This window comes from Centruroides vittatus, unplaced genomic scaffold (genome assembly GCF_030686945.1).
Source record: "Centruroides vittatus isolate TY-2023 unplaced genomic scaffold, ASM3068694v2 contig_502, whole genome shotgun sequence".
Lineage (NCBI taxonomy): Eukaryota > Metazoa > Arthropoda > Arachnida > Scorpiones > Buthidae > Centruroides > Centruroides vittatus.
Genome location: NW_027122289.1, coordinates 454046 through 467756, shown reverse-complemented (window position 1 = coordinate 467756; position 13711 = coordinate 454046). Strand labels below are relative to the sequence as shown.

At 35.6% G+C, this 13711-nt stretch overlaps 1 protein-coding gene across 1 annotated transcript; it reads left to right on the top strand.

Annotated features, from left to right (window-relative positions):
* Window positions 1-351: 351 nt before the first annotated feature.
* Window positions 352-1707, top strand: LOC136978261 (G-protein coupled receptor moody-like). The gene has a single exon (XM_067273945.1). It carries the CDS (start codon window positions 440-442, stop codon window positions 1538-1540), a length of 1101 nt encoding a protein of 366 aa, XP_067130046.1. The 5' UTR covers window positions 352-439; the 3' UTR covers window positions 1541-1707.
* Window positions 1708-13711: the final 12004 nt, after the last annotated feature.

The following is a 13711-nucleotide window of genomic DNA, read 5'->3' as shown; positions in this document are numbered from 1 at the left end:
CATACGAAGGTCTTTTTTCGAATTTATCATCGATTTTTAAAAGAATAAGATGAAAAAAATATAGAAAATCATTATAAGATCGTTATCATCATAAGTTATATATAGACATCTTTTTTTTATAAACTGTTATCTATTATTATCTATAATATATATAATTCAGGTGATAAAATGTTCATATTTATAGATGTTTAAATTCATAAATAAAGGTTGAATATTTCAGATATATTTTAAATTTAAATATTAAATTCATTTCCATATTAATATATTCATTTTAGTAGTAGAGACAGGATAGGCGGAAAAAGCTACAACAGTTCCTTCCTTCACAGGAAAGTTATGCAATTATTTCGAACTGATAACGTTATGGCATTTGTTCTCCAACTACTTTTATGTAATTAATTGCTAGTGAAAGGTTGTTTCCTGCTTGTATTGTAATTCAGGAATGGCTACGACGGAACTAGAAGGCTTAATGGTGTCGAACATCTCTAAAAACCTCACCGAAAAGGTAACGTTGTTCCAGACGTATCCGTCGTCTTTGTTACATTTTGCTGCAACTTGTTGCATCACTTATACTGTATTCGGTGTGACTGGTAACTTACTCACTATACTCGCTCTACTGAAATCACCTCGACTTAGAAATGCCACGTCGGTTTTCATCATAAATCTGTGCATTGTGGATGGATTTTACTGTTCTTTCACCTTCCCTCTTGCAGCTTCGACTTTTATACACAAGTCATGGCCGTACAGTGATATATTATGCAAGATTTATCCCATGTTTCGATACTCTAACGTTGGCCTTTCTCTCTTCACAGTCATCGCCATTACTATAAACAGATACGTCATTATTGTACACCCGAATCGATACGATAAGATATACACAAAATACAACATTGCCATCATCATCCTCAGCATCTGGGTAGGTTCTTTTTTACTTTTAACACCCACAGCTTTTGGCGCTTGGGGTAGTTTTGGTTTCAGTTATAAAGTAAGTACGTGCACCATTCTAGAAAGGGGCGGGAAGTCTCCGAAAAACTTCTTGTACGCTATGGCATTCACACTACCCAGCGCCGTGTTTATATACTGTTACACTAGAATATATTTAACTGTTAGAAGGTCGGAAAGGAAATTAAGAAGAAAATACGGCCTGGAACAGGAAAAAAGCAAAAGTTATTGGTCAAAGTTATGCTGTTTCGGAGAAAAGGAGGAAGAAATTCAAATGACAAGCGAAGAGAAAAGGCAAAAGAAGAAAATTACAAAGGATCTTAAGTTATTGAGAATTATTTTAACTATTTTTATTGTTTTTATCATCTGCTATTTTCCGGTTGTTTTCGTGAAAATATTCAAGAAAGAGAAGAGTTTACCCGTTTTAAATATATTTGGTTATCTTTGCATTTACTTCACCGCCATCATCAATCCTGTCATTTATGTTGTAATGAGTAAAGAATACAGGAAAGCTTACAAGGTCTTATTCAATTGTCTGAATAGGAAGAGTGTTAACACTGAAACTAATAGTTCTGAGTTAACTTCAGGTATTTCAAAGTAGATATAAATTGAAGGACTGTTTAGAATAAAAGAAAACGATTTGTCTAAGGTAAAGCTTGTTTTTCAATATAATTTGTAATCAGATTGCTAATTTTGTAATGTTTAATCTTACTGAAATGAAAATTTTGCTTGTTATTTTCCTATGAATATTGAAGTAATAATAAAATATTTAACCATAATTATATAATATCAGGCGAGTACTCTGGAATTTTTATACATTTCATCGTAATTTCGATTTAATGTTGGATGTAAAGTAATCGATAATTTGAAAGTACCAAGAAGGAGCGAGTGAATCATTCTAATTTCCTTCCTCTTGGTTTCCTTTTTTTAACATTAAAACAAAGAAATAAATCGGCAGAAAATTGCAATAATTTTTGTCTACAATGGTAATTTCGTATCAAAAATTACTTTTGCCTCTTAAATATTTATTATCGTCTACAAAGGAAGATTTTATCCCGGTTGAGGTGCAAAACTGAGAAAACGCAACACAAAAGCGATTTTTAACGAGGTGTGTCCCAGGAGGATATAGAAAACTGTCTCTAGATTTTAGACACGTGGAAAAAAATCCGAGATACTTTCACAAGGCTAGCGTGGTGGTCAGGCGTGAATAAGCTATCAACTACCACTGTTCAGTGATTTTATCTATTCGGTTTGTTTGGTTTTATTCCATTACGGCAACGCGACGCATGGGCGATCTGCCGAAAGGTTCTTGTATAGGAAACTGATCCCTATTTAGGTGTTACAAACGTGAAGAAAATCCGGAAAACACGTGGCCAGGCGTGAACCCACGACCAGTGTTCAGTGTTTTTATCCACTCAGCCACTGTGTACGGCATTCGGAACGTTGTTACGAGAGTGTCATAGATACTGGCAACGTCAACCGAATCCCAATGCAAGCATTCTTCTGAAGTTTCGGAGTGAGACAGTCTTTGAAGATATAGGCCTTTTAATTAAGCGTCTTCTGTTACGCTCGGTGTTACGGGTCCCGTACACACTAGTGAGCATGTTATGGGACTCGGCTGGCAGCGCCGTTACATAACAAATGCTCTAGTCTGTACAATGCCTTAAAATAAAAACATTTCGACAATTTAATATTAAAAGAATTTATTTGTTAAGTTACATCAACACAACACTTGGACGATCTAGTGGAATGCCTTCCGGGAAGTCTTTTAAGGGTAACTGGCCCCTATTCAGGCGTTACAGACTTGGAGAAAACCCGAAAAACTTTACGTGGCCAGCCCGTCCTGACCAGGCGTGAACCCATGACCGAACTTCCAATGTTCAGGGAAGGGAATCGCTTGGTGAGTCCGTAAAATTCATACAAGCAAAACATATGAAAATACAATAGAAAACATTATAATTGTATATTTTGGTATTTTTGAATACAGAAAAATATATTTCATACGTATATTTGAAAACATTTAAATAGAATTACGGAAAATAAACAGTAAAAAAAAAAAAAAAAAACCCAACGTGTTGCTTAACTTTTTCGGCAATATTTGGGAGCTCCATCTGTTACGATATTTTATTAAAAATATATTTTTATATTTTTAATTATTATAAAGTAGTAAAAAGGTTAAGTTTGAAAGTATTGTAAGAAATTGTAAATACAGTGGGTGATCGGTTAACGAACATAATCCGTTCCAAAACTTTGTTAGCTATCCGAATTGTTCGTTAACCGATCATCGATTTACCATAGATTTTTATGGGAATTTGATTAAATCGTTCAGGAGACCCTCAAAAATAAAAAAATACATATATACACAGTCTCGCATTTTTATTAGTCATGTTTTTTCCGTTTGTGTGGGTTAAAGAACCTGTCTAATGTCGATTGCTTTTCTCTCTTCTTCAGGATTTTCAGAAGTAATTAATAGCATTGTAATTGTCGAGATCCCCAACCCTGGTTTGGATGCCATTCTAAGACCATCGTTTTGACATCATCCCACTTCTTAAAAAAAAAAATGTTGAATAGCAGATATCAACATTAATTCCTCTTTTTCAGAAGAAAACGTATCTCGCCGAGTTTCTTGGCGTTCTTCTGTCGTCAGATCAGTTTCAGCTTTCATTATGAGCTCTTCAACGTTCTTTACTTCTCAGATGTGATTTTTCTTACTCCTTAAGCTGCTTGAATCTTCTTGATAATACTTCTTTCTTAGGTAAGATTGAACTGCGGCCTACTGTAGACCTGTTCAAGCCATACTGCTCAAACATCAGACATCTTCTGCCTATTCTCTACCTTTGCTATTATACTCTCACCTTTCGAAAATAAAAACCGATGCAAAACTTAACGAGTGCCCGCCCGACAGTCTCACGAATACTATAAAAAATTGTTTCTGTCAGAAAAATAAAAGGCTGGAATTACAAGGGAGAGTTTCAAAGTTTGGATGAATACTATCCGATCAGTATATACCGGGTTGAGCGTCGATGTCGACGTCTTCCGCGCTCCGAAAAGTTTCAAATTGTTGCCTGAAGACCAATTGGTATTCATTATTTTACGTCGTTTCTTCTTGTGTTTGTTCTGTGGGGTGTTCGTTGTCCAATTTGTTCGTTAACTGATCACCCCTGTAATACAAACATTCCTATACGTCATGAATATTCAAATTCTGAATAAAAGTATTTTGTTTCTTTTCTTATTTTTGAAATGTGGTTCTTACCAAAAGCTAAAAAATTAATATTAAATAAAATAGGTACCTCTGGAAAATACTTTTAAAACTCCTTCAAAGCGAGTTTTGTGTTGCATTTGCACAAGATAGAGCCAAATATGAAAGCCACGCATCGTTGATTGGTTTTGTGCGTCAGTTTAATTGTTTCTAAAATTTCCTTCTCATTCTTTGCTATGGTATTTTCTTCTGATCCTTCCTTTGCTAGAAAAGCGTTCGACAGTGAATTAACTCTTCCAGTATAAATCATTTCTCCTTCCCCACAGCATCTGATTATTCCAACAGTGACGTTGGTCGGTGGCACTTCCAAAAGTGACGACTCTGGCTCCGGATCACCGGGTACAAACCGTAACAAGCATTTTATTTTTTCTAGAGGTTTATTCAGAATAATTATCCAGTTTCCCACTCTATTTTTCCTGTTCTTGCGAATTTACCTCGAACAAAACTCGAAACGATGAGCATTAATTCTAGCAAAAATAGAATTACGGCAATGTGTCACTAATGACGAAAGATAATTTTCACTTTTTTGTTCAAAATCTCGAGCTAAAAAACAAAGTTTTTAACAAAGCTTCCAACAGAGAAAAATATATAAAATAGTTGTTACACACTGCGTAATGACATTTTAAATGAAATTGTATATTAGCGAGGTTGAGGCCGAAGTTTTCAACGCGAAAACGTGTACGTCGGACGTTCGGCGCCGCTTTCCTGTAAGCCTAGAAGTTTGACAATGGCGTTTGGAAAGTCAATGGAATTATGCTCGACATTCCAAAGGCCATTGCCAAACTTTTAGGCTTACAGGAAAGCGGCGCCGAACGTCCGATGTACACGTTTTCGCGTTGAAAACTTCGGCCTCAACTTCGCTATTATTGCATGTTTTACATCTTGCGGTTATCAATTCTACTATTTCTGGTATACTGCGCTCCACATTTTTTTTTCATGTGAGGACTCTCTGATGGTCATTAAACATAATCGTACGGCAAATACGATGGAAGTTTCTAATATTGGAAAATTTTCAGATTAAATGTTTACTACTGAAACGGATAATTAAAAAATGTACCTTAATTACTATTATTACTATCTATTCCTGAAGATTTCTACCGCATAGTACTATAAAACATATACAATTTTGCATGTTTTAATATTTGTTAGGTAAACATTTAAGAACATTCTTAACTATGTGATGAACATTCTGAAACACAAAATCCGATTGAAGGTGAAGTAATGATATCGCGCGAGACTCGTCTTAGAATTATTTTTCTTTGCCTTTTCCTTAATGATGACACCAGAAAATTCAATAAATATACTTCATATTCTTAAGAATCCTAAATATAAGTTCGTTTATTGAAAGAATAAAGAATTTTTTTCTTGCTTTACGTTGTCGAGCAATTTCTTATAGTAGAGAAAAACGTTTACTTTCTTTTTGTGTAACAAACATTTTATGTATGACATACTACAGCTCTGTCTATTAAACACATAAAAACGACAATTTCACATATTTATTACATATTTTACAATATAAAATATTACAGCATATTAAAGATTTTGTTGACACTGATGGGCAGGAGAGTTTCTCATTTCCTGGCGTTTTGCTTGTCCCGGTATTCTGGGATAAAAGTAAACTGTTTCCCGGGATCCTGGATATCCCGAGATAGAATTAATTATTTTTAAAATATAAAAAATATCTTAGAATCAAATGATATAATTATTTTTCATTTTTAAAGTAATTTAATACGTTCTGCAACCGCCAGAATCATATTAATAATGCCGTGTAAGATATTTATTAAAAATTACCTTTGAATTACGTAGAAATTTTCACAAATAGAAAAAATTTATTAAAGTTTGCTGGAAACTACATACAACAACAACAACAACAACAAAATTGCTTTGCATTGAGTTAAAAATTAAAAATAAAAAAAAGTGAACTTAGATCAAACTTCTAACTTAGAAGGTGATTTTCGTTTTTTAAATAAAACATATTATAAAAATTTACAATAATAATTTGTAGTAAGATTTTAAAAAGCAAAGATGATCAATACTCCAATCACTCGATCCGGTTCTTATTTTAATAATGAAAAGTCTTGCTACCGAGAATGCCCTATCCGATTCAATTGATGTGATTGAAATCGTCTTTAATGCATTTAAGAGAAGACAGATGTTATGTGTTTTTTCACCCATAGTCTGGAAGATTTCTAGTTCGTTTTCGAGATTGTAGTACAGTACTTCTTTTGCTCTCTAGTATTCTTGATTATACCTCGGTTGCTTTAATAGAAACATCAAGCTTATAGCCCAATAATTCGGCAGTTCGTTTGTCTTTAATAATCAGGTTTATGAAGAAAAACTTCATACTTGCAGAGTTCGTACTCGTTTGTATCCTTGCCCAATTTGCACAACTTGGCGTTACGCAGTTATTGAAGCTACTAGGCATGGTTGAAAATTAAAACAGCGTAAACACAATTATTCCAGATATTACAGGTTCTGAAAAGTAAAGAATTTTGAGAGTCCTGCCACAAATAAGCTACGTATTGATTATTTCCCATTTGTGACATGCCATAACGAGCAAAAATTAAAAAAAAAAAACTAATAAGTAGGTTTAAAATTAATAAATACAAATGTATTCTGAGTTTATGAGTTAATTATGCTTTCTATTTGCAAAATTTTCTCAACTTTAACACAAAATAAGAAATTTGCGGGATTTCCCGGGTTAAAAAAATAACCGGGATCACGGAATCCCGTTTGAGAACCCCTAGGCAGGACCTATCATTCATAACGCTTTATTCATATGATTTATAACTACGCCTATCGATTAAAAAAAAATTGTGAATAGAATTCTTCTGAAAAGTCTCAAAATGGATATAGGGCTACATAATGCCGTCTATTGCCTACCGTACCAGTGGATAAAACCACTAAACACTGGTACAATAGTTGGTCGTGGGTCCGTGCCTGGCCAACGATCCAGGGGTTTCTTCACGTTTGTAACATATAAATAGGAGCCAGTTTCCCATAAAAGACCTCCCAGAAGGTATCTCCCCTCCGCAGATCGCCCACATGTCGCGTTGCCGTATACAAATACAGTAGAGCATCGATTATCCGACCCCCGATTAACCGACCGCGTTCTAGTCGGCAAATTCAAATGTTCGCTAGTGATGTGAAGCTACAATATTTGGTTATGTCTTGGCTACTTTAATATTATTTTTGTTAAATTTTTGCACGTTTTAGCTGGCAGCACTGGCTCGACCATGAAAGGGAGGCTAGTATTTAAACCAGGTCTAATACACTATACTAATAATGTATTTTTTTGTACTTTTCGGTTATCCGACCAACCCCAGTCCCCAATTAAATCGGATAATCGATGCTCTACTGTATTCCACTTTTGTGTTGTTTTAATTTCTAGTAAAGGAAGAAGAAAAAGAATCGACAAGATTAATGCATAGTTGTTATTGACAAGACTATGTCTTGTTTATAAAATCGTTCTGCCTGCTGTCTTATCAGCTTAGAGGTATGAAAGAGTACTGTACATGTCAGGAGTTGAAATTTGGCACAGAGTATTAGGTGCCCAAATCATGCGCGCATAAAAAAAACGGACTTGCAGGTAGTCAGGGGACCGAGAACCGAAACACAATAAAATACAAAAGTGGCGACACTCTCTACAAACAGGCAGTAGTGTGAGATTTGCGCATGCGTTGCTGGTTGGTAAGTTGGCAATACGAATATTGTGAAATCGACTTTTGACTAACACGTGCGTTGGGAAGTTCGAAAAGCGAATGTTGCTATATCGAATTTTGACAAACGAATCTTTGAAAAAAAGCTATTTACCTGTCCCGTGTTATTCCCCACATATCTCCGGTCGCCACGTGCTAACCTCGACCGATTGACCTGAGATATCTCGTTCATCATCGGAACTTTTTGAAACTAGATGGCGCGTCGTTATAATTTTATATTAAAACTAACTTTCGAAATAGAATTATTTTTTCTTTTTACATTTATTAATTAATATATATATATATATATATATTATTAATAAATGTAAAAACGAAATAATATATATATATATATATATATATATATATATTTCGTTTGTGCAAAATATAAAAATAATTGCGAACGATACAATAGCCAACATTATTTTTTTCAAAAACGGAAAATTTTCGCATTGACTAAAATTCAACCCAGGGCGTCACGCAACGGAAAGAAATCTCAACATTCGATAGGTTAATTTCAATGAAAATGCGTTGTGGAAGACCTCGTTGTCGTGGCTGTGGGTGGCGAAGTTTGAATGATCGCGTTCGAAACCAGTGATACCAAAGATGATTGGAGAATGAGAACGATCCCGCTTAGTAGTGAGTCTCGAGACAGTCTTGTCCGAAATAAGGCCTTGTTTTACTTGTTTATGCAAAAAATTTTGACTCATTTATTCAGGTTATAATAATTATCTTGCAAAAATAGACATGTTCTGATAGAGATTGGCCAGATTTACGTTGAACTTTTCTGCATTTTAGGAGTGATCTTGTAACATGAAGAAAAATCGAATGAAAACGACGACTGAAACTTTTCGGAAAATAATTTTCAATGTTACATTGCGTATCTCTCAGTTCATTCTTTTGCATTTTCGTTGTATTGTTCTCTATCTCTCTCGTGTAATTCGGCAATGTAAAGTTCTAATGGATCTTCGGTATTCGGATCACATAGAAGCGAACATATAGAAAGTAGAAAGTAGAAATTTACAAATGGTCGGCGCTGGAGACTATTTGTTTCTTAAGATATCTAAACAGATGCGACCAACTCTACCGATATCTGGATGATAAATTCTGGTTTGAAATTCTATTTCAGGAGGTTTAAATGGGTAATCGTTGGAAAAACGAATCTCGAGGAAGAAGACACCTTCTTCGTAGGGACTATCGGGTGGAGCCATTATGGTAGCTTGTCATCTAAACATGTCGTTGATAGGTCCTGCCGAACATTGATTCTGGTCGATCCTAGTGATGTGAATCAGTTTCTTTTTTGCTTCAAAGCTGTTGTACTCGACATTTTCAAACTTTTGTTACTTGTAATCTGAATAGATGTTAAAACAATGAACAATTATTTAATTGTCGGAACGTAGTGACGACTAATACTTGACTTCGTGCATTCCTTGTCAACAAAATAACTCTGGAATGAGTTGTCCGAAATTTTCTTGGAGGACTCATCATCACTCAAGGATGAACTGATTAAAATTTCAACTTTCAAAAATGATCCGTTTTTGTAGAACTGGAGATAGGGGTTTTTCTTCAGTATGAATCATTTTTGAAAGTTGAAATTTTAACCAGTTCATCCTTGAGTGATGATGAGTCGTCGTAGAAAATTTCATCAAGATCGGACAACTCACTCTAGAGTTATAATGTTGATAAGGAATGCATGAAGTCAAGTGTTAGTCCCTTCCTGCACTCACGTGTAGAAGCGTCATCTAGTGGTCAGAAAATATGACAAGCATTAAAGCGGTAATTTTGAAAGGTAAATGTTATCGCTAACTAGATACACAACAAATATAAAGAATCTTTATAGAATAATAAGTTTAAACAAGTCTTCTTTTTAAAACGTGGAGCAGCAGCGATCAATATTGATGGCTTTACGATCCATTCTCCCCTTCGTCTTCCTATCGTTAGTACGAAATTTCGATCTCTAAATGAAGCTGCACAGAAATTCCAGATTGAGATGAAGTCGCTCAAATTCATCATCATCATGAAATGTCAATGATTGGTGCAAGAATGCTTTGCTTGGTGCTTTACATGATCGATAGAAGATTGAGGGAGATAAACCCCGAGAAAGATGAGCCGTTTGGTAGATTCTTTATCTATTTGTTTGGTGATTTTCGTCAGCTTCCTCCTGTTAAAGATACTCCTCTCTCCTCGAGTGTTTTTTACAATGTAATGTCCCAACAAGGTAGGGACCTGGTTGGGTCATTACATTACATTCGCATTTGATTTTTTTGTGAAGTTCATTGTACTTAGTAATTCTCATAGACAAAATAGCGCAGATAGTTCCTTCACAGACGTCTTACAACATCTAGCCTCGGGTGATTTCTCTGATACAGATCTGAACACCGACGACAAGAAATGGAGCCTATTTATCCAGAGATGAACTTGATCAGTTCCAAACGGCTATATCCAACAAACGAGCAAGTTAAACAAAGCAACGAAGACTACTCGCAGTCAACTAGGTACCCTATTGCTTATATAGCATCCGAAAACACTCCAGATGACTCAGTTCCTGCCTTCGTCCAAAGATGACTCAGCTCTTGGTCTCTGCAAGTATTTGAATCTCTCAGTTAATGCCAGAATCATGCCGAGAGTCAACTTATGAAGTGCAAGGAGGTCTCGTCAGTGGTTCAATAGGAACTATACGCTACATTATATATGCTCTTAATGCTTGCCCTCCAGCTCTTCCTATGTTTATTTTAGTGGAATTCATCTATGGTAATCTGTTTCCAATAATCCCCATAACACGCTCTTTGAACGATGGCAGTATATTGCGATCTCGTAGACAGTTTCCCCTTACCTTAGCATACTCGATGACTATACATAAATCACAGGGATTAACTTTTCCAAAAATCAAAATAGATATAGGGAAAAAGAGACAGCTATCGGTCTTACCTATGTTACATTGAGTCGAGTGAAAAATAACTGACTCAGTATTTTTAAAGCGTTACAATAAAGATCGCTACGAGTCAATCTGTAAGTCCAAGGCCCGTAGTGATAGCCAGAATTTCGTGAAATGTTGGCATAAGAATTAATTAATGGCTTATTCCGACCTTATATTTGTACCTTTAAATGATTTATATAAATCAAATATATTATTGAGAACGAATGATTCTTTGTTTCTTTTTCCCTCATAATCTAGAAAATAAAGGTGCGAGCAGCTTCGTTCCGACTACACGCTGATGCAGCGTTACTTAACTAGTTATTAAACAATCAGTGAATTGTTTCTGTTATTAAAGCAATACTGTAGAAGACCATAAAATGGCGTCATAATATTTAAAATTTCACGCACAGCTCATTTAAATCGTTTTAAAATTTAAAATTTTAATGAAAAAATATTTTAATAAGAATTATTAAAATAAGAGAATGCAATAAACTTAATTTTGTATGCAATTAAACATTATGAATTAAAAAGAAATCGCGACTACTTTTCGTACGTTCCACGATTTAAATTTTTAAACTTTAAATCATCAAATTTCGAACATAAAAAGCCTAAATTGGCTTTAAAATGTGGATAAAAATGAAAGTAAACAAGACCAAAAGTGACAAGATTACGAAGATAGAATGATGTGTTTATTTTCTACACTATTTAATGATAAAAAAAAACAAACAAAAAAAAATTCTAACTCTCCGCCCTGTGGGCACTAAGAGAGCCTCTTTTAGTAGGCACATTATGGGTTCGGCCAAGCCCACAGTGGGGCGACCGGGTGGTAAGGGACAGGGCCCGACATATCCGAACGGACCACCCCCCGAAAAATTCCTGGGGATTTCTCGACCCGTTCGGATTCGGATCCCGGGTCCCCCAGAGCGGTAGGCTGCCGCCTTGACCGCTCGGCTATCCGGCCTAACGATAGAATTAAGTAAGCTAACGACTGGATAATCAACTCAAATAAAAAGTCTCGGACAGTTTATTAAGGTTACAGATTTTGTGGAATTCTAATGTATAAAATTAATTATTTTTTGTATAAAGATACGAATATTCGCTAAATCTGGCGATATTTTGGTAAAATAAGTAACAACATTTATTTCCTTGCATCTCAATTTTATGCAATAGAGAGATAATAAATTCTGGTTGATTTTAAAAAAAATCAAAATACGTTCTTTATCCGTCCAACCTGCGAAATATCGCATATTATAAGGCTAAAATAAAACAATAAATTAGTTTTCTCTGTCCAAAACGGGAAATAAAGCCTAAATTTTAAGTTTTAGCTGTACCGTATTTTACGGCATATAAGACGCATCCCTATTTCGGCACAGAATACACTAGAGTCTCTGTAATCCTACATATATAGGAGCGCGGATGGGAATTATCGCAGATTGTCGGATTACTGGATTTTGTTTGTATCTACGTACTGTAGTGTAAAAACGCACTTGATTCGCAGGTTAGTTTATCGCATTAAACCACGATCGTTCCTGTTTTGCTGTAAGCTAGCGACTGACGATATACACGTATTGTACTGTACAGTACTGTACGCCAGTCACTCTCAGTCACATATATCAAGTGGTAACAAGAAAATTTGACGTGAGCCACTCTACAGCGGACTGTCGGATTACTCCTAATTTTGCATTTGCATGACCTTGGAAATAAGGATCCAGCTCCACAGGAAACTGGTGCTGACCTTGTGTTTCTAGACCAGGCCTGGCCAATCCAAATTTTTCGCGGGCCACTTTGATCACGCGTAACATTACGGTGAGCCACAATTTAGGCAAACATGCTTTTAAAAAGTAAAACAAATGATATAACAATAAAATCTTATTCATTTTGTAAGAGTTCGTACTCGCACTTGCGCATTATAACAATGACACATGCAAATTTTCATTTATTTAATTGTTTTGGTATACACATAACAGGAAACAAAAGTTTTAATAGATATGTAATATCGCTTAGCGGGCCACACAATTTAACGTGACGGGCCGCGAATTGGCCAGGTATGTTCCAGACCGTGAAAATCGAATAATGGATCACGTCATGTATGGAGACAGAGAACAGTTACGTAGTATTAATTATATATATGAAAAAAATTAATACGAAATTAGAAAAAAAAAAGCAGAACTAGGTCCAACTGTATTGGAAGGGTACCGACACGCCGCCTATTCACAGACGCTATCCCACTACTGCACGACGCGAGAGCTTTTGCCTGCTGCGTTTCCGCCCTGGGCCGATTCGCTCCTCCTTAGACAACCTGGTTACCCCCGACTCCCCGAGGGCCACCATATCGACGTCGCTCTTAGTGCGGACATCCGATCGACATAGAACAACGTGAAGGTCTTCTCCCATCCTCAAGCCGTTCTCTAGTTCTGGCCTCCGAGTAGCTGGATTACAGGAACACGCCACCGCTCCCGGCCGACAGTATCGCTTGGAAACTTCTATAAGTACCTAGCTTCCACTTTTTTCTTTCTCCCCTTCCGTTTTCTAGTTGAAAATTAATTTATTCAATTTTCTGGAACGGATGGATCGACGATGCTTCTTGTTTTCTCGTATCCGATTTTTTTAATTAATCGAATTTAGTTACTGCTAGCGATGAGAGATGGCGCTGCGTACTATCTTGTCACGCGCTAACTTTACTTGTTTTCCTCAGATCGATAGATTCCTGTGTCTACAAAGCTTATGACACGAATTTAGCCATTTTTTCTGTATTCTGCCCCATAGCGACGAAATCAAACTTACTTCATACAAAATCAAGTATTTTAAATTTTAGCTCATAGAAAAATTAATAACTTTTAAAGTTTTGTATTTATGTTTTACGTTTGTTTATAAGTTAGCCAATAAATCACGAAAAAA

Bases quoted from the DNA above. Each gene is read 5' to 3' on its own strand.
- LOC136978261 (XM_067273945.1), top strand. From the start codon at position 440: ATGGCTACGACGGAACTAGAAGGCTTAATGGTGTCGAACATCTCTAAA.